Raw genomic sequence first — 22,584 nt, 5'->3', positions numbered from 1 at the left:
AACAGGAATAACCTCGTAGCCCGCTTTGATGCGCGACGGCAGCTGAAGACTATCAAAGGTCAAGAAAAGTGTCCGGTTCGGTACAAGATCATTGTTGACCTTTTTCATGACCCTATGGACAGCCGTCACGCCCTGCTCAGCGAGTAAAGACTGAATCTGCTCGTCAGTCAATCCGTCGAGTGATCTAGTATATACCACACCACGAGACGAATTCAAAGTGCGGTGAGCCTCCACCCGGACAGGGAACGTGTACAGGAGTGTGGCCCGAAGCAGTTTTTGTGCCTGAAAGGCGCTCTCAGTTTCTAGTAACAAGGTACCATTACGCAACCTGGTACAAGACTTGACAGAGCCGGCTACGGCATCTAGGCCCTTCTGGATAACGAAAGGGTTGACAGAGGAAAAATCCTTTCCGTCCTCAGATCGAGAAACTACGAGGAACTGTGGGGCAGGCGGTAGTACTTTTGTCACTGGTGGCTGGTCAAGTTTCCGTTTGTGGGCAGAAGTCGAGAGAGAAGAAGAAGAGAAATCCACTGCGGAGGAATCCCCCATGATTGCCAGCGTCTCCGATGGCACGCTCCTTCCTTGTGGGGACCCTCTCAGAGGGCACTCCCGCCTTAGGTGATTGTTCACACCTCAGGTCACACCTCCCGAGAAACGGACGGAGGGACCAATCGGCATGGTCGGAAGGTGTCAGCTCAGGCAATCACCCCTCCCTGGGCATGGCCTTTACCAGGGGGTACGTGCATGCCTTACTTGTCTACCCAGGGTGGGGAATTACGGGTTACCCAGTCACTGGCTACGCGTGCCAAAATGAATGCAAATATAGGTCGTGAATCCGTCCGTCTCCGGACGCAGGCGCTAACTACCCCCTTGAGGGGGAGGGACTCCTTTTAGTCGCCTCTTACGACAGGCAGGAATACCGCGGGTCTATTCTAACCCCCGAACCTGCAGGGGGGTGTCAGGAGGGGCTTGGAGCCCATGTTCACTACAGACCGAGTTTAGGACATAAACACAAACCCCACCTGACACTTGATTATAGTCACTATGGTTCCTGTAATCCCTTATCGCTGCAGAGGGCAACGCAGATAGCACGTGTAAAGCTTAACAGTTGCCGTAGCTCAGCCAGGTGGTGGAAAAAAACGCTGCAACTCCACTGGAGGATGACATCGTGAGACTGGGAAGGCATGGAACATTCAATGAGGCAGTTTACGCCTCAGAGTCACCTGCTGCCTCCGATTTATTGCCTGAGCAGTCTACCTCCTTTGCGTCTGAGGGTCTGGTGAGAACTAGGTCCTCAGCGGACGCCAAAATCTCAACCCCATCCTCAGCCACAGAGCTTGTAGGTAGCGGCGGTGTGGGTGCCACCGCAACTTCCTTCGTCTTAGAGGTTTTCTTTTTGGATTTCTCTCACTACTTCTTGGGTTTCCCTGGCTCCTGTGCTTGTCTGGCTCAGTCTCTGGGACTAAGGATGAGTGTGAAGGCCTACGACCAGCTGCTTTTGGGCTCTTCAGCCACTGAGAGGTGACCTGGGTTGACGGAGCTGATGGTGCCAGAGCTGTTGTAGCGGTGGCTTAAGACAATATCATACACACAAGATGAAGGTGTTCAAATTTTCTCTTAGCCTCAGTGTAGGTCAGTCTGTCCAGGGTCTTGTATTCCATGATTTTCCTTTCTTTCTGGAGGATCCTGCAGTCAGGCGAGCAAGGTGAATGGTGCTCTCTGCAGCTGACAAATATGGGAGGCGGGACACATGGAGTATTGGGATGTGATGGGCATCCGCAATCTCGGCATGTGACGCTGGAAGTGGGAAGACGTATGGCTGAACTTCCAGCACAGCATCGGGGGAGGAATGTAAGGCTTTGCATCACACCAACAGGCCATCTTCTTGACCACCTAGGGTAATGTATCACCTCAAAGGCCAAGATGAAGGCACTGGTGGCAACCTGATTATCCTTCGGATCCCGGTGGACATGCTAGATGAAATGTACACCTCGCCACTCTAAATTGGCGTGCAGCTCTGACTGCAAAAGAAGGTCTCTGTGAAATATGATACCCTGGACCATATTTAAGCTCTTATGGGGCATGATGGTTACAGAAACATCCCCCAGCTTGTCACAAGCAAGTAACTCCCGTGACTGGGAAGAGGATGCTGTTTTGATCAAGACTGACCCAGATCTCATTTTGGACAAGCCCTCCACCTCCCCGAACTTGTCCTCTAAATGCTCAACAAAAAACTGAGGCTTCATTCTCATGAAAGATTCCCCATCAGCTCTTGGACATACAAGGTACCGGGGCGAATAAGATCCGCTGCCATCCTTAGCCTGACGTTCCTCCCATGGTGTGGCCAGGGAGGGTAACTATTTGGGGTCGTACTTATATGTATTGAATTGTGCTCATGATCTCTTAGAGACTGCTGGTGTTTCACCACCAGCAAGAGATGATGGACTATGCTTCATGGCGTGTCATTTGCCCTGATGCCACCCACTCCGACCAGGGGCCCTACCTACGGGCGCCACCCAGCTGCAGTCCTGATGCCCCAGGGGGATGGGCATCTACCCCTTGGCATACATGGGGAAATAACGGCACAGGCATCAGCAGAGTGATCCCTGTGTGGTCACGGGGGCTACAACCAACAGGTTACATGGCAGCCCCACCACAATGGACTGGCTACCATGCTGGATATCAGGTGCAAAGAAGTCCATGGTCATCGTAGACACAGAAATCAACACTACACAGTGTATGGTGGAAAACGCACCCAGGAAGGTGTCCTCGGCCAAGAGATGGTGAAGGAGCAGGACTGCAATGCGGCAACGAGAAAGTGGGCTAAAGATCTTAATGCACAATGGACATGATGCACCTTTTAAGGCGCCCTTCTCCAATTGGCTCACTCTTCAGGAAAATTTTGAAGAATGGAGGTCAAACCCTAAAGGAGACCATGACAAAGGCCGAAACGTGTGAAAATCCTTTTAGTCGTCTCGTACGACATGCAGGAATACCTCGGGCCTATTCTAATCCCCAAACCCGTAGGGGGGAGTACTGCAAGCTTCCATCAGATGTTGATACAGATCGTGCAGGTTTTGTCAGCACTACTTGGCCGTTAAGCCACACCTCAAGGGGCTCTAGACTACAAGCACCTTCCGTCGCCGTGATATAAGATGGCGGGCAACAGCCAGACAGTAATTTGAGCTTGGAGCCACTTCTCTACGTGACGCTATGCAGACACCGCCTAGTCGTTGCTCTGACACCATCATTCGTGCTTTAGTTCAGAGAGGCTCATCCTTGTTGATAACGAGAGCCGGACTTCATTTCTTACTGTAATGAGTCTTTGTTCACTTGGCAAAATACACTTTAATTAAATCTTTTGTTTACTGTGGTAATGTGTTCGCTAATCACTTCTGTTTCTGTCCAGCTTTCCTACAATGACATTTGCCACACCACTGTTGCCCACCTCTTCTTACCATTGTGTATGAAATCATCCACAACAGTTGTGCCTGGACATACCTCAACCCAGCAGAATAGCAAGTTGAACATGCACTGTAGAGGCCTGGTGGAGCTTTATCACACTTCGGGGGATGTTCAGCTAAGGCACCACTGCATCTGTGAACTGTGTGAACATTATTGCAGACCATCAGCATTCCTTCACACTTGATGTCATCCCTTATACCAATGGCACCTTCCTGCAGGATAACTGCGACTGTCACAAAGCAAGAATTACACTACAGTGCTTTAAGGAGCACAATAGCAAACTCTTGTTTATATTCCTGCCGAAACTTTGCCTGATCTGTACACAGCAGTATACATATGAGAGACTGTCGTGTGCCAGCTCCACACTCACATACCACCGGTCCGTAATTTCTGGAACTGCGCGACCTGTGCATAGAAATCTGGTGCCACATCCCTCCCGAAACTGTTTATTACAAAATAATCCTACCGAATTGTCAACTGATTCTTGTTTTAGTATTTTGAATGTGGTGTTTCATACAGAAATGCAAAGTATCACTGCAAATATAATTTGTGCAACATATCACAATATACAGCTGCTTACAGCACAAAAAGTGTTTCAAAGCCAGTGTAATATTTAGTGACAACAAGGTTTGGAAATCATTATATTATGTTCACAATGAAGAGATGTTCAATTTCATGTTGTTCTAAACCAACCACTTGCAAGTAACTAACTAAATTACTTGAATGACTCTTTATTCTTATGAAATATCCAAGTTAACTGCAATGTTCTAATGAAACAGAAAGAATAAAAAATACAATTTTCACTTGGATTAATGACCACGGAAGTCAAGTTACTATTCAGATTCCTACATGAATGTGGAACAAAAATTACATGTTTTAGTTTCATTACATGTATTGTTTGTATTAAATGTTATGTGTGTACAGTAAACAAATCCCAAAAAATGCTAATTTTCATAAACTCTGCACTAAATGTAAATGTCTTACCTGTGAGCAACGTCTAGGCTTCCCCATCATACGTCTAATCTTACACCATTCAACCCGTGTCAGTTTCCGGGTTTTCAAATGTGGAAAGGATTCTCTCAAGCAAATCATAAAATCATTTTCTCCTTCAAACAGTGGCCTGAAAATATTGTATTTTGAAAAATCAACACCCTGGAGTTTCGTTTGTTATATTATGAAAAGTTAGAACTCAAAAAACTAAGGACGATACAGACAGTAATTGAACTGCAATGTTAGATTTAATCTAATATTAACACACACATTCCATAAGGTGCTATATTAGGAAGGAGTGAAAGTGTTGGTTGAGCATGTATCATCACATCTCTCCTATGCCCCTCCTCTCCCTATTTTTGTAACAGCCAACAAAAAGCCTTTTACTTGGTTCACACTGTGTAAATGCACTGTGTCATTTCTACTGTAGCTGAAAAAAAACCTACTACTACTACTACTACTACTACTACTACTAGATACCTTTTTCTGACTTTTTGCATTTGCTATACACAAGTGCAGTTCTGATCTTCCACAGATACCTCCCTGTTCTTGTTCGCATATTGTTATAATTCACTTCCCATACACAGGGGTCAAATGGCTGGAAGGATTGATGGAATTAAAGTGACCAAACTATGAGGTCATTGGTCCCTTAATCCTTTGTGTGTCAAGCTGGAAATAGTCCCCAAAGGGCAAACACACAAAAGACAAAAAAGTTGGATGCCCCTGGAACATGTTATGCAATCACACACACACAATCTCTGTATCCAATTGGTGACTCCACATCCCCATTGTCAGGAGAAAACCAGCTACACAGAGGAGATATCCTCTCAGGAAAGAGAACAATGAGGAAGAGTGTCAGCCAATGGTAGGTACAACAGAATAAGAAAAATTAAAAAGGTGGGAAGAGCAGGAGCCAACTGGACCACTGAGAAGGGGCAGCCACAGACCCCTCGGATTGGAGGCAGCAATGGAGCATCCCTCCAATCCTTCAATCAAAGATGAGATTAATGTGCATTACATCACAGAAATGAGTAAAACCCACTATCACAGGTAATTAGTCAAACCAAATCAGTTACTTTGTGCTATTCACTAGAATCAAAAGTAGCGTGTCAGCATATTTAAGGTTTCACCGTATGGTGGCCAAAATAGGACAATCCAGTAGGATGTGGGCCACTGTGAGGTAGGCATCACACCTACAGGTGGAAGGTGTGGTGCTGTGAGTCAGCCAAGTGTGACCAAACCAAAGCTGACAGAGGACAGTAGATTTGTTTTGAGAAGCATGAAGGGAAGACTGCCACATGATTATGGTCTCCTTTATGGAATGCAGTTTATTTGGACATTCCACAGCACACCAGTATGCATTCCAACTCTCCAAAAATTGTTGGCATAGAGCCGACCAAAGGTCCGGTTTCGGTGCTCCCATCTCCAAAGCTGACATCCTGGTAGCTAAATGACGAACCGGTAAGCATGTTCATTTCTTGGGATCCGAACGTGACCTGGATCCAGATGAAAACAAGCAACCGTTCAGCATGGTAGATGTCATACACGAGATCCTTGATGGTCGTAACCAATGGGTGTCGAGGATATCACTAGCTGACAACCTGAACACTACTCAAGGAGTCACTACCAGTTAAAAGCGACTCGCCAGTCCAAGAATGATATTTACAAGTGACTCGACCAGTGGCCACCAATTCTGCAGCGAGTTCACTGCATCCTTTTGGCAGGGAGGGTAGTTCACTGCATCTCGCATATGGGTATGCAGAACCCATCGACCATACAGCCGTTAACATAAACCGCATCTGAGCCTGCAAATGCTCTCAAAATCACGATGCAACAGGATCAAAGATTTGTAGAGCTGCAAAAGTGTAAAGCAGTCTGCACCCCAGCTGGTGTCACTGCAGTGAAGAGTATTAAGCTGTGACCAGCACGTTTGCTTAAGTAGTTGATGATGGGGAAGGCACCTCAACCACTCAGCAAAGACAAATACCAGAAAACAATGAGACCCTGCCACATCAAGCGTTTGGTCCTCGAGGTAGGGTTATGGTCGAGAGTGGATAGCATGACGGCAACAGATATGCCTGACACGTCTTGCTGGTGGAAAACTTGAAGCCATGGGTGAGAACTCAGGACTGCACCATTTGTTTGGCAACCTGCAGTCGGCATTCAGCAACACACATAGTTGAGGAGCAATAGTAGATGCAAAAGTTGTCAGTGTACAGGAAAGGTTTTGTTTGTTCTGTGTTTTGGGTGCAAAAATAACTGAGGTCATACGTGCCCACATCAAAACTATAGAACACAAAAACAGAGAGGAGTTAGAAAATGACTAAACATCAAACCTAATTGACATAAGAGAAGACAGCTAAAAACGAAAAAGCTACTAAAGACACCATACAGAAACAGAAGACCAAAACTAAAAATTAAATGGCCTTCGTCATATTGCTTTGACGGATAAAAAGAAAAATGCGGTCGACAGCACGCACTTCATTTGCTAGAACGGCCGATAACTCAAGATGGCAAAGCCAAGAGGAAATGTAAACAGTTAAAAAAATGGACATTTCGTTAGGAAGTGGCCAACAGTTAAAACCTAGGCACAATGTGCACAAAGTGGTGGGGAGCGCCACTTATTAAATGATGATGGCTAACAAGGCACTGCCCAATATGTGACCTAGTTAAAATGGTCTCCTGGAAGGACAGCGGAGAGGTGGTCATCCAAGCCGCTGCGAGAGGCTTAATTATCCTGAGCTTATTCCCATCAAGGGAGGACCAATGGTGATGATAAAGGGACACCACTTCATTACAGACGGTAACGCAGAGATCACTAGAGGGAATATAGGCACTAGTCGGCTGAGGTACGAGGACTGCAGCCTTGGCAGCAGCGTCGGCACCCTCATTTCCTGTCAGACCGACATGAGCAGGAACCCAGATAAACTGCACAGTGGCTCCACCAAGAGTGAGCAAGTGACAGTTTTCCTCGACCCGTTGCACACTAAGGGATGGGTGGTGTACAGTGCACACAGACTTTGACGGGCACAGAGAGTGTCTGAGCAGAGGACACAATTGAAAAGTCGATGTCTTCAGATGCACTCCGTGGCTTGATACAGGCCAAAGAGCTCGGCTGTAAATACTGAGCAGTGTGCCGGGAGCCGATATCTAAAAGACGTGAGCACCAATGATGAAGGCGCACCCAACATCACAGTCAGTCCGAGAGCCATCAGTGTACACAAAGATACTACCACGAAATTCCATACGAAGGTCGTGAAACTGAAGGCGATAGAGCGAGGTTGGAGTAGTGTCCATAGGAAGCAAATGAAGGCCAAGTTTAACATGGGCCATTCCACGAAGCCGAGGTGGTGAAGGGTGCACACCCATCAGGAAACTTGCAGGTAGTGTGAAGTTAAGCTGCTGAAGCAAGAGCCAAAAGCGGACTACAGGAAATAACAGAAGAGGGCTGCACTCCATACTGGCTATCAAAGGAATTATCGAAGGAGGAGGTATAGAATGGGTGGCCACGCATGGGATACAAACAGCATGCATACCTGCTGAGGGGAAAGTCATGGCAGAAGGACAGTGGTAGTTCAGCAGCTTCGGCATACAGACTCTCAACCGGGCTAGAGTAGAAGGTTCCAGTAGCCAAACGGATGCCACATTGGTGGACAGTGTTGAGACTGCATAAGAGGGACGGACGTGCAGACACACAAACAAAGCACCCATAGTTGAGTTTTGAATGGACAAGAGACCGGTACAAACGGAGGAGGATGGTTCGATTGGCGCCCCAGGAAATACCATTGAGGACACGTAGGACATTGAGGGACCGCGTACAGCAGGCTGCCAGGTAACACACATATGGAAGGACCAAGAGTGTTTACTATCGAGCATGAGCCCCAGGAATTTCATAGTTTCAGCGAACGGAAGGGCGGCCTGTCGTAAAGAAGATGGGAGAAACATTTGCACCACCAGAAATTCATACAGACTGTTTTGTCAGAGGAAAAATGAAAGCCACTGTCGATGCTCCAGGAGTGAAGACTATCAAGACATCGCTGAAGCTTCGGGGAGAACTGCAACAGATGGCAAAATGGTCAACAAAAAGGGAGCTGGAGATGCCCAGCTGACGACAGACCATACTAGGGTTAATGGCAATAGCAAAGAGGACAACGCTCGGGACAGAACCCTGAGGCATACTGTTTTCCTGGATAAAGGTGTCCGACAAGGCAGAACCCACATGCACCTTGAAAACACGATCTTTTAAAAATTCCTGAAAGAAACAGGGCGGGCGGCCATGGAAGACCCATGTGTAAAGAGTACGAAGGATACCAGTTCTCTAGCAGGTGTCGTACGCCTTCTCCAAATTGAAAACACGGCCACAGTCTGGCATTACTGCAGAAAACCAGTTGTGACATGGGTGGAGAAACTAACGAGATTTTCAATTGCAGAATGCCGCGCTCAAAATCCACACTGTGCATTCATTAGCAAATAGAGATGGGGCGGTAGCTAGAAGGAAGATTTTTGTCCTTACCAGGCTTAAGTAATGGGTATGACAGTGGCTTCAAGCCAATGTCCGGGAAATGTCCCCTCTGCCCAGATGCGGTTGTATGTCTTAAGCAGGAAGTGCTTGCCCTCAAGAGAAAGGTGCTGCAACATCTGAATGTGGACAGCATCTGGCCCTAGGGTCGAGGATGAACTGAGAGCATGATCTAGCTCCCTCATAGTAAAGACGGCAATGTAGCACTCACAATTCTGAGAAAAGAAGGGCGTCACCCGATCCTCCTCCGCTTCTTTCCGATGGAGGAAAGCAGGAGTGGGAAGAGCTCTAAATTTCCACAAAATGGCGGCCCACGGTGTTGGAGTTAACAATAGGGTCCACCATAACATTGTCTGCCACTTTCAGGCCGGTATTTGGCAAATGGATCTTGGTCCCAAAGAGCCGTTGGAAGTTGGCCCACACGGCCATTGGAAGCTGGCCCACACGGCCATTGGAAGGGGTGTAAGTGTTAAAAGAACTAGTGAATGAAATCCAGCTAGCTTTATTGCTATCCTGAAGAACACAACGACACTTTGTACACAACGGTTTATAATGAATGCAGTTTGCCATCCTAGGATGATGCTTAAAAATGTGGAGAGCATGTCTCCGTGCTCGAATTGTGTGGCGTGGCTCAACCCCACCAAGAGACTGGACACAGCACGGTAAAGACGAAGTGCGAGGAATGGAATGTTCTGCAGCAGTAAGGATAATGTTTGTGAGATATTCTGCCTGGTCATCACAACTGGGGAAATCCTGTTCTCCGAATGGTCGCCAGGGAGGAGTAAAGCCGGCAATCAGCCTTAGTAAGCTGCTATTTGGGTGTACATGCAGGTGGGGTAGCAGACAGCAAACGGATAGCACATGGGAAGTGGTCACTCAAGTAGATGTCAGAATGGATCCCTCAAGACGATGGGCAAGCTGGGCAGTGGAGAAGGAAAGGTCCAAATGGGATCAGGTGTGTGAGGAGTCTAAAAGGAATGTGAGTGTTCCACGATTAAGGCAGAAGAGGTAGAGTTGATTAAGAAGCTCAGCCAAGAGGCACCTCTCTGACACATTCTAGAACCCCAAAGTGGATGATGCACATTGACGTCACCGAGTAGAGGAAATGGGGGATGTAGCTGCCCAATAAGCTGAAGGAAGTCTGCCCTAGTGACATAGAATGACGGAGCCACATAAATGGTACTGAGGGAAAAAGTCAGGTGGGCAAGGAAAAGGCGAACTGCAACAGCTTGAAGGTGGGTAGTCAGGGAGATGGGCTGACTATGAACATCACCCTGTATGCCCCCACAAGATGGAATGCCGATCTCCGGGGGAAGGTCAAAACGAACCAGAAAGGAACATGAAAGCTCAAAGCAGTTGTGAGGATGCACTTTTGTTTCCTGAACGCAAAGTACAAGTGGACGCTGCTAAAAGCAGTTGTAAATTGGAGGAGAGTCATGATGAGGAAGAGGTGAAGGGGTGTCAGCTCGACGATTGCTGAGTGACAGCCTGCGAAGGGTCGCTGCTACAGGGCACAGAAGCAGGAGGATCCTGCTCCATGGTGTCTACAGAAGCATCAGCTTGTTTTTTGCTGTTGGTCTGTGGAGTCCAACCTAGAAAATCAGTTGGAGGTGCACACCGGCGACACGGAGGCCGGCCAGGCTAAGGTATCACATGGTAACACTGTCGAAGAAGATCTTCCAGCTGGTGAAGGAGAAAACCGTTTGTCTTTGGTGGATTTGTCCGAGTCTTTCCAGTTAGCCGAGGATGACTTGGAGGGGGGGGGGGGGGTGGGGGTGGGGGGAGTTCGGGGGGAATACTACTACTGTCCTTTCCGGCCTAATGGTTGTGTATCTGGTGGCTTCACCCATTGAGGCGAGAGTTTGATGGCTTGTTGCACAGCTAGACGGGGGAATGGTAATACTACCTTGACACTTGGCGATTTCACAACATTAGGGCTGAATCATTCATGGAGCAGGGGGTAACAAAAATAGAACTATTGGTGCTAGACGGGAGAATGCAGGGTTGGCGACTAGCCAATAACTTGCAAACAACTGGGTAAGATACTTTTTCCTTTACCTGAATCTCCTGGACAGCCTGCTCATCAAGATACACTGGACAATCCAAAGAGGAGGCAGTATGGCAGGCACTGCAGTTGATACAGTGGGCAGGAGGCAGATAATCGCCCTCGTATGCACCCCTACCACAAGGAAGTGTGGGGGAAAGGGGGTTGGGCTGGAGGGGGGGGGGGGGGGGGGGGAGATGTCTTCACACAAATGTCGACAGCCTACAAAGTAATGTTGAGTGACATGTATTGGGTGCAGAGTGTGTTCAGAACATATGTGCAAACAGTACGCGATGCTCTTTCATACTGCATTGCGAAAAACAGGAGAAGCACATAGAAGATGTCATAGCTCAGCCAAGCGGCAGAAAAAACTGCAACAGTTCCAATACAGAATCATGCTACCAGTATCCTGTTGGGGTGTGAAGGAAGCAAGGAGATAGGTCATGCCTCAGTGGTGCCTGCTGCTACTGATTGTGAACATTCTCCATCAATACACATTTGTTCCAAAGAAGGGTATTGTGTGTGTGTGTGTGTGTGTGTGAGGAGGGGGGCATAGGGACCACCAGGAATACTGCCTTAAGTACAGAGGTATAACAAGCATGTCTGGCAGCACAGGGGCTATCAAAATCGCCTACTTTTTGAAGGAGTTGTCCTTAGAAAATTTAGACTTCTGCGTTCAGCGATGCCTTTGCAGCCCCATATTCTGGGACAGAAGAGGAACGCTCTACAACCTGGAACCTGTGGCTCCTTCAGCCAGTGTTTTCCAAATCAGAAGAGTCCTGTGAAAGAAATGCTTGAAGTACCCTTTTCCCACACGGGGTGCTGGAGCAGGGTATTGCTTCTCCAGCTGGGGGTTGGGGACTGATGTTCCCGGAAGATAGGGAGTTGACACTGCCAAAGAGATGTTGAGGAAACAGAAGGACGATGACACCAAATAACTAGTGTAGCTGTGCAGCCCCGAAGGACACAGTCAATGAATCAGACATCAAAGTCGTAGCAGTGGCATACGCCACTATCATATGTGTAGCGAGTAGACAATTCTATTTCTTCTTGCCCTTTGACATGTAAGGCTTTTGAGGGTCTTGTAATTGATTTTATTTTTTTCATCTGTGAAAACAGTGCAGTCCGGTGAACAGGGAATATTGCTCACATAGTCGATACAAGACAGGAGGGCACAAGGAGCGTCTGTGTGCAAATAATGGCAACAATCTCTATAGACTGGCCTGGCGTTGCAATGCAAATACATGTGTCCAAATCGCACCCATCTGTAGCTCCGTTTGGGGGTATAAATACATATGCCCCTACGTCACCGGAATATACCATCACCTCGACTTTATCAGGCAATTCATCACCTTCAGAGGCCAAGATGAAAGATCCAATATTCACTCTGTTGTTTTTGGATCCCAGCCAGATATGATGGAGAATGTGGTGTCACCGCCAGACACCACACTTGCTAGGGGGTAGCCTTTAAATCGGCCGGGGTCCTGTAGTATACGTCGGACCCGCGTGTCACCACTATCAGTGATTGCAGACCGAGCGCTGCCACATGGCAGGTCTAGAGAGATTTCCTAGCACTCACCCCAGCTGTACAGCCGACTTTGCTAGCGATGGTTCACTGACTTCTACGCTCTCGTTTGCCGAGACGATAGTTAGCATAGCCTTCAGCTACGTTATTTGCTACGACCTAGCAAGGCGCCATTATCAGTACTATTGATATTGTAAACCATGTATCGTTAAGAGTGACGTTCTTCATTAATGGATTAAAGTTAAGTATTCCACCAGCTGCATCCGTTTTTCTCGATTCTAATTTCCTTGTCATGTTTCAGATCTCACGCCACCCTGCGTGAGCTAAATCGTGTACATTTCGGCCTCCTTAGTAACCCTGTGTTGGCTCTCCTGCTAACCACAACATTGGCGACGAGAGTAAAAGTGTTCTTATCGATATTGCCCTGATTTACTTGTGTAATGGCTTCGCCACAATCTCCAGATATACTGTCCGAATTTTATCGCTTACAGAATCAGCAGACGCAGGTCTTACTGGGTGCCCTTGGACAGCTCGTCCAGGGTCAATGTGCAATGCAAAACGATGCGGCAGGAGCCGCTTCACCGCTAACGCAGCCACAACACGCTGTTGCACCAACTTTTTGACCTTTTGATGCTGCACTGGAAAGCTGGACGGAGTGGTCCCGTCAATTTGGATACCACCTCGCCGCCTACAGAATTCAAGGTAATGAGCAGCAGCCTTATTTGTTGTCTTCTGTCGGCGTGAATACGTGCCGTGTGATAGTCAAATTATTTTCCCAACGCGTCGTAGCAACTTTGTCCTACAAACAAATTTTGTCTGCATTATATGCATATTTCAAAGAATAAGTCAATGTAGTTGCCAAACGGTATACCTTCCTTCGTACAAAACGTACGGCAGGTCAGACTAATCGGGAGTGGGTTGCAACCTTGCAAGGCCTTACTAGGGATTGTAATTTTGAGTGTCAATGTGGGCTCCCTTATTCAGGTACTATGGTACGTGATGCAATTGCACAGAACGTTTCTGATGTTCGTATAAGGGAACAGATTTTGAAACTAGTAAATCCCTCCCTTCAACAAGTGATGGACATATTGGATCGGCAGGACACACTTGACTTTGCTCAGGAATCATTTGAAACTTCGCCAGCAGTGTGTCAGGTTAACCGGCCCGCCGGGCGAGCTGCACGGAGCAGTAAACAGCCCTCGCGCCCGACCGCGTCACTGCCGCCAGGCTCTCAGCCACATGTGCCGCGCCGGCAAGAAAATGCAGTGATCAAATCATGCCCGCGGTGTGCTACTAAACATTCGCGTGAGAATTGCCCGTCATGCCAAGCTAATTGCTTTTATTGTAATAAAAAAGGACTTGTTCAGAGTGTTTGCCAGAAAAAGGTTTGATCGGAACCAGTTCCAGGCCCTTTGCTTCGCGCCGGAATGGGAATCGAACCAAGGACACTCAGACTCGCGAAACTTCGCCCATGGAAATTCATGTAGTTCATTCCACTCCACCCAGTGCCACTCTCTCTAACAGTGACTGTGTTCGTCCCAAAAATAGTGTGCGTCGACATTGCCGGAACTCCCGTCACGTCGCAATTGATTATGTACCACTGTCAGTTCAAGTTGCACCAGACAGTCGCTCTTGTCGTCAGCAGGACAATAAACTTTTTGTAGACTTGGACATTAATGGCAAAGTGATACCATTCCAGCTCGATACAGGAGCTGCAGTTTCACTGATCAATCATGACACTTACAAACTGCTGGGCACACCTCTGTTGCGTGCCGCAAATGTTAAGTTAACTAGCTATTTGGGACAAAAGATCCCTTATTAGGACAGTGCAGCCTTCTTGCAACATACAAAGGACAAACAAAACTTGTGTCATTTTACGTCCTTCGTTCTTCTTCTGCAGTTAACTTGTTTGGTTTCGATTTATTTCAGTTGTTTAACTTGTCTATAGTAAATCAGGTCCTATCAGTGAACCAGACGGTGCCTTCAGACAGTGTTTCTTGTCTATGTGAAGAATTTGCAGACATTTTTGCACCGGGCCTCGGTTGCGCTGAGAACTATAAAGCACATTTGGAACTGAAAGTAAACACGCAACCGAAATTTTTCAGAGCTCGCAATGTTCCCCACGCATTGCGTGATGAGGTCGCGAAAACATTACACGATTTGGAATCACAAGGTGTAATTAAACGTGTGCAGGCTTCTCTCTGGACATCACCCTTAGTAATTTTGCCAAAACCTTCCGGAAAATTGAGACTTTGTGTGGACTTCAAGCCTACAGTGAATCCACAACTAGTGATTGAACCTTTTCTTTACCCTGCCTGGAAGATCTTTGACAAACTGTGTCCCGGCAAATATTTTTCGAAGTTGGACCTTGCAGGTGCGTACTTGCAAATACCGGTGGACAAAGAATCCCAGCACGTTTTGGTGGTTAACACGCATCTTGGTTTGTATTAATTCAAACGACTGCCATTCGGGTGTGCATCCGTCTCTGCATTGTTTCAGCAATATCTACAAACTGTTTGTGCGTCGGTCCCTACTGCAGCAAATTATCTGGACGATATTGTGATCTCTGGAAAGACTGAAACAGAACATTTGGCCAATTTCAGAACATTATTTCAGGTCTTGCGACAAAATGGTCTTTGCTTGCGGAAGAACAAATGTGTGTTTTTTGCTCGGGACTTGACATCCTTGGGACATGTACTCAATGCCCAAGGCATACATCCCAGTCCAACGCACCTTCGTGCCATACAAGACTTCCCTTCGCCGCAGAATTTGAAGCAGCTACAGAGTGTGCTGGGAAAAATTAATTATTATCGCCATTATATACCACATGCCTCTTCCATTTCAGCTCCGCTTCATCGCTTACGCCGTAAAGGTGTTCCGTTCGTCTGGACAACGGAATGCGACCGCGCCTTTCGCCAGTTGAAATCGGCGTTGCTTTCCCATACTTGCCTTATGCCATTCGATCCCCAGAAGGCCCCTTTTGTTGATGGTGGATGCATCGGATTTCGGGATCAGTGCTGTGCTTGTGCACAAAGATGGATCGCACGATCGCCCTATTGCCCTTGCGTCCAAATTGCTCTCGTCCGCGCAAAGAAATTATTGACAGATCGAGAAAGAAGCATTGGCTCTCGTATTTGGTGTTACAAAGTTACATGATTTCTTGTATGGTCGTCACTTTACCATAATCACAGACCACATCTTTTGACATCGCTATTTCATCCGACCAAGCCTATACCTCCACGTACAGCGCAGAAATTCATTCGCTTGTCTATTCTCGTCTCACAGTACTGGTACGATATCTTGCATCGGTCCACTGCTACGCACAGAAACGCTGACGCGTTGTCCCGCTTTGCCTGTTGCTGAGGATAGGGCATTTGATTCCTCCGAACTTGCTTGCATGTTCATTGATGCGGAAACCGATGACGTGGTCGAATCGTTTCCAATTGATTTTCGTCGTGTATCTACAGCCATAGCTGCCGACCCTGTCCTTGCTCCCGTTCTGCGTTTTGTTGCTACGCAATGGCCCTTGTCGAAGTCACGGATCGGAGTCCCGTTGGTTCGCCGATTTTTTGCTCACGAGGAGAGACTTTTTGTACGACGTGGTGTTTTGCTGTTGCGTTCTGATAATGATCGGTCCAGGGTCGTGGTACCACGTTCGTTACAGTCCTCTGTCTTACAGCTTCCCCACCAAGGACATTGGGGTATAGTGAGAACGAAACAACTTGCTCATCAGCACTGTACTTGGTTCGGAATCACTGCCGCGATTGTGAATATGTGCTTTTCTTGCATGGTGTGTGACTAACAACAATCAGCACCACTGCGGAAATTCTTTGCATGGCCAAAAGCCACTTCCCCTTGGCAACTCTTAAACATCGATTTTGCTGGTTCATTCTGGAATGCTCGATGGTTGGTTGTGGTAGATTCATTCAGTAACTTTCCTTTAGTTGTCCGGATGTCTTCCACGACATCATCTGCCACCATCCAAGCGTTATACGCTATCTTCTGCATTGAAGGTCTTCCACAGACTATTGTTTTCAACAATGGCCCACAATTCATGTCCGCAGAATTTCAGTCATTCTGCAAGGCCAATGGCATTCAACATCTGACATCCGCGCCATTTTCGCCAGAGTCAAACGGTGCCGCTGAACGATTGGTCAGGACTTGCAAGTCACAGATGTTGAAGTTAAAAGAGTTGCATTCTCGGGAGGACGCGTTATTGCTCTTTTTGTCCTCGTATCGCTCTCAGCCCCGAGATGGTCGCTCGCCGGCTGAGTTGCTCCACGGTCGCCCTCATCGAACCTTGATGTCTTTGCTACATCTGCCGAATGAGGTTCCTGTGCAGCGGCAGACACCTGCTTTTGTTCCAGGCGACGTTGTCTACTATCGCCACTACCGAGGTTCACGGCGTTGGCTCGAAGGGCGTATTCTTCGGTGCCTCGGACGCACAATGTATCTGGTTTTGGGGGCCTCTGGTGAGGTGCGTCGGCATCTCAATCAGCTGTGCCTCTGTCGTCGCACGGGATCTGCCACTTGCCGTCTGCTTTCAACGACGGTGCCGTCCGGTCAGCGCTCCGGGGACCCATCTACTGGCTCGCCTCAGCCCCAGGTGTTACCGATGCTGCCCTCCATTTTGCCCCCTGGTGACTCTCCGCCGCCTGTTCTCCCACCGGCGACGCCCGCAGTGGATGTGTCGCTGCAACCGCCGGGCGCCTCCATGGGTCACGCGCCGCCGATCGCTTCTAGTGACCAGCTGTACTCCGACATGGAACTCTTGCCCGCTCTAGACCATACGTCGTCTTCGCCCCTCAGGTGCCCCGGCCCGATGTAGGTCGACCTTCGGCTCCTCCTGTCTCTCTACGGGTGCATACACCGCATGTTGGCGTGCACCCTGGAGCAGGTTTTCAGGTGTTTCCTAGCTCCCCGCGGTCCGAATGGCAGGGTCCGGGTGGCACAGCTTCGCCTGTTGTTAGTCTTCCCACCTCGTCACATACGTCAATGTGGGGTCCTCCCCACGGCGGGCGGAAGCCTTATGCCACAACCATATGCCGATTTGCGGGGGAGGAATGTGGTGTCACCGCCAGACACCACACTTGCTAGGTGGTAGCCTTTAAATCGGCCGCGGTCCGGTAGTATACGTCGGACGCGCGTGTCGCCACTATCAGTGATTGCAGACCAAGCGCCGCCACAAGGCAGGTCTAGAAAGACTTCCTAGCACTCGCCCCAGTTGTACAGCCGACTTTGCTAGCGATGGTTCACTGACTTCTACGCTTTCATTTGCCGAGACGTTAGTTAGCATAACCTTCAGCTACGTTATTTGCTACGACCTAGCAAGGCGCCATTATCAGTACTATTGATATTGTAAACCATGTATCGTCAAGAGCGACATTCGTCATTAATGGATTAAAGTTAAGTATTCCACCAGCCGTTTTTCTCGATTCTTATTTCCTTATGTTCCAGACCTCACGCAAGCCTGCGTGAGCTAAAACGCATGCATTTCGGCCTCCTTAGTAACCCTGTGTTGGCTCTCCTGCCAACCAAAACAGAGAAAATGCACACCTCACTATCCCAACCAGCACACTGTTTGTAGTTTGCCTGTAAAAGGAGATCTTGGTGGAAAATGATGCCCTGTACCATATTCAGACATTTTTGTGGGTTATAGTGAGAGGAATATCACTCACCCTACTGTATCCAAGCAGCCCCCATAACTGAGTGGTGGAGGACATTTTAAGTAGAACATAGCCACTTTTCATTATTCATATTGCTGCCATTTCCCCTAATCTGTCCTCGAGATGTTCAATGAAGAACAAAGGCTTTGCAGTCAAAAAGGAATCCCCGTCCGTCCTAAAGCAAATGAAGTGTTGGGGGAGGCTATTTCTCGCCTTGTCTCAAGCTCTATGTTCCTTTCATGGTGTAGTCAGGGAAGGGAACAGTTTAGAGAGGGTCATACCACTCCGTATTGTAATATGTCTTAGTTTCGGAAGAAACGGCTGGGGCTGTGTTGCCATCAGCAGAAGAAAGTTTAATTTGCTTCATGTGCAAATCTTCCACCATGGTACCACCCATTCTGAATGGGGGCGCTCCCCATTGTTTCCAAACTGTCACAGCATGAGGAGTTTCCAGCTCAGACATCAACAGTGCAATCCCTGCGTGGTCAGTGGGCTACCGCCATGCAGTTAACCGAGTATAGCCCCTCCACCCCCCTCAATGCTATGGCTACCAAGTTGGGCTTTGAGTGTAGTACCATTGCAAGAAAGAAGGGTGCAAAACCAGAAAGGGACAAAGGTGGAATACACGCCACTGTAAAACTTAGAAAATAAGTATCAACTCTAATCTAACAATGGCATCATATAATTAATAACTAACCGTTGTAGTAGAAGAGTGGAAAGTAAGGAAAACAAGTGTCCAAAATACAAAACCAGATCCAAGCACAATTACAGCCAAGATGGCCATGCAATGGAAAGGTAGTGAGGAAAAAAGAATACTAGAAAGACAGACTTGCAACACGAAAAGGGGAATAGGGCTGCAAGGGCAGAGGATCTGTGGGGGCCATTCATATACGTACAAATGAGATGTTAATGCTGTGGGGGATGGAGGAGGGGGCGGCATTGGTCAAATGATGGGAACCATTTCAAGATGTGAGAATTTCTTAATGGTCTTGAAGATTCCAGAAGAAATTATCACCACTGACTGTAATGGCAATGACTTATGAGGAAGCCATTGATTTTTCATTATGAAAAACTGATTTCAGTAATATGCCATCCTAAAAATGTGTAAAATGATTATTTTTTTAGAATAATAGAAGCCAAAAGAATTAAGAGAAATTAGTATTATTGAGCAAACAGCTCTGATTTTGAATTTTCAGATACATTTGACGAATACTACTTCAGCTCATTACAAATTACAATTTGTGTTGCATATGTAGTCCTCATTTGACTTTTTTGATATAATTTGTCTGTTTTGTATCACTCACAAATATACATTTTGCTTTTCAGTTGCAGACATAAAAACTTTGACCATCTTTATCAATTTTAAACTAATTTCATAGCGTATTTTCTGTAAATTAAGTACTTACTATTGAATTTTTTTCACATCTAACATACATCTCATGTACCTAAACAATGCTTTACGTTTACCGTTTCACTACAACATTTGATGATGTTTCTTGTATTACTGTCCCACTTTTTCAAATGGGAAGTTAATTAATTTGTAAATTATACATTTATAAAGTTTCTTTAGCAAACTAAAAACATAACAGATGCTTTACAGTTGATAGCACATTCATGTTGAAGGTAGAAGAACATAGTAAGTAAGTTCTTTCTGCTTTAACTAAAAGCTTTTGAAGATCTCATGAACAACCTTAAATGGACAGTGTTCTTTTAATATTTAGCAACAGAATAATATTCAGAAATTTGTTTCTGGTAAAGAGAAATGTCCTTGTACTGGTTAATTTAAAAGGAAAAAAAAAAGACCTATTTCCACAATTACTAGATTTAGATTTGTTTTTGAATATCTTGCCTAAAGCATCAGGAAAGGTAATTAATGTATCAGTGAGAAGTGAAGTGAGGGCGGGACTGCGGTGGCGGAGGGGGAGTCGCGCACCAAAAGCTGTGTTGCTTGTGCAGAAATATCTACTCAAACTCACCCTGCTACCACTACACCCATTCTCTTACTTCTCCCTTTCCTTTCTCCTCCACACAACTTACCAGCTCAAAGTAGAAGAACTGCTGGGTGTAAAATTCCTGTGCTAGCATCTTTGTTAATTTTATTTGCTGGGAGCACAGAACTCATGCTTTAGGCTTTGAAGATACTTCAGATGGACAACCACCACCACCACCACCACCACCACCACCACCACCAAGAACAAAATTAAAAGGAAGGCTCAACAATGGAGTTGTATCTATTATTTTACTACAGTAATGATTGATGACAATTGTTGGCAACCATTTTTGAGGGCCAGTTATACAGTTACCATCACCTCGTTCACAAAGCAATAGTGTTGCTTCATTGGCACAACTCAGCAGCAACTAAATGCCTGTCAGTACAGTTTGTGGTACATGAAGCTACATTTGTGGAAGCCCAAAGGTTACCAATTTCTTGTGACTGAGGGTTATTGTGAGGGAGTGAGTAAGAAAAATATGTCAATGCTGAAGGTGATACCTCCCAGATAGCAACTTAAGTGCCTCATGTAGCACAGATTTTTACAGCTTCTCATTACATTTCTTACTTAATAACACGGTGAATCAAAAAGACAAGGAGGTTAACAGTATTAATTAGGGCATTTGCTGCCATCAGCCTTACTTTCAACTCTGCACAGTTGAGTTTGTAAGTTCAAAGGTCACTTTAGATCTTTACAGTACCAACATTCTGAAGAAACAATGTATCTGACTGTGTCAGTAATAATTTGTAAATTTAATCAGCACATTGGGAATATTTAATAATGCATGAACATTGTAATAATAATCGGTAAATCACTATGGGAACTTCAGAATTACGCTTTTCCTAACTGATGTGACCACCTGTGAACAATAACTCATTTAGCTTTCACAGAACACTTAGGCCTACCTACTTTTCCTCGCTATGCTACATGATTAGTGATAAATCTATTGAGTTCTGGGCATTAAACTGCTACCTGTGCAATGTACTTTAATGAAAACATTTACCCTATTTTCCTCACATAATTTTGCTGTATCATCATCATCTGTAATGGTAACTTGAAAACAAAACTTTTACTTACTTGTCTATGTTACTGTAAAACCACTCGTAACACACCCACTTGTGTGCTTTTGGCAATTTAAGCAGATTACGTAGTCTCATACCGAGGCGTTGCCCAGCACGGCGATCAGCGGACCAATTTGCATTTGCATATGTGCTAGATGTGGAGGCTGTTGGAGGCTCCTGATGAGTGTTGCTAGGGGGACGCTGTTCCAGTTCTTGTAGTTGTTGTTGAAGCTGCTGCTTCTTTATCTGTGTAGCCAGTAATTTACTGTTCATGCCCACTGCTGCCTTCTTTGTAGGAGATGCACGTGGACCCCTTTTGGTACTGGAGCGAGGGGGCATTGCATTCACTACGTCGTCATCAAAGAACAGTCTGTTCTTTTTTCGGATGCGTGCAGGCTACGTACAAATTTGCATTACATTACTATTTTTGTGCTTTGGCAATATGAATAAATATTTTAAAAGAACACTTGTACATAAGAACATTGGGAGTAACAACATTTATTTTTAAATATCATTCGTAAATATAAACATGAAGTAAAGAACAAATTACATAGACAATGGAAAATCCAGGATGGAATGTAACAATATTGTGAAAAGGATGTGACAGTCTTTTTATTGTGTCATCTGCGACTCCTGGTGGTAACCTAACAAACTGCCAAACATTTACAAAATCATTTTGTTGTTCTCACATACTCTTTCAGCTCCCTAGGTGATGAGTATGTGTCTTCTTCTGCTGCAATATTTCCTTCTCTTGCTGTGCTATATGGTCTTAAAGATGTGTTTAATTTGCAAATATAGAGGCGTGCACTAGACTAACTGTAGTGTAATGACAACTTTTTAAGTTTAAATGCTCAATCATGGAGTATGACCACTACATACAATTCCATTGATGTATAGTTTATCAAAGGCAGATGTCCAATTCACATAAAATATTCTTTTTTGTTATTAGCTGTTAGTCTAAAAACATATTTACGTTTCTTTTATTGTATGAAAGATTGTGTGTATTTCTCGACGAAATAAAAATATGCTCACAAAATATTGCTTACAAGTTCTAATCACGCACTTCACAGAAAGAACTGGAGGAAAAGACTCTTTCTCACCTGAAAGTGAGCTACACAAATGTCAGTAGCAACTTTTACATACCTCTCTGGTAGGTGGGTTGAATGTCTGCTTTGACCTATGATGTAATAACATAGTGTGTGACATCACACATGCATGGGCAATTACTGAACAGAACACTGACAATATTTATTCTGCTTCTATATTATTTTTAGGAATGTAGGTTGTGGTAGAAGATTAATTTATAGTATAGCCCTACATCTA

At 46.0% G+C, this 22,584-nt stretch overlaps 1 protein-coding gene across 4 annotated transcripts in view; it reads right to left on the bottom strand.

Moving 5' to 3' along the window:
* The window catches only part of LOC126356265 (protein lin-9 homolog), a 132,796-nt gene that overhangs the window by 95,087 nt on the left and 15,125 nt on the right, over nt 1-22,584 (bottom strand). For all 4 annotated transcript variants that reach the window (XM_050007107.1, XM_050007108.1, XM_050007109.1 and 1 more), the window contains exons 3-4: nt 21,278-21,657; nt 4,450-4,585 (exon numbers count right to left, since the gene is read on the bottom strand). In XM_050007107.1, the coding sequence (XP_049863064.1) occupies nt 4,450-4,585; nt 21,278-21,657 (516 nt within the window). The remainder of the gene's footprint in view (nt 1-4,449; nt 4,586-21,277; nt 21,658-22,584) is intronic.

This window comes from Schistocerca gregaria, chromosome 3 (genome assembly GCF_023897955.1).
Source record: "Schistocerca gregaria isolate iqSchGreg1 chromosome 3, iqSchGreg1.2, whole genome shotgun sequence".
NCBI lineage: Eukaryota > Metazoa > Arthropoda > Insecta > Orthoptera > Acrididae > Schistocerca > Schistocerca gregaria.
Note: the sequence above shows the minus strand (reverse complement) of the source record. Positions and strands in the feature narration are given on the sequence as shown.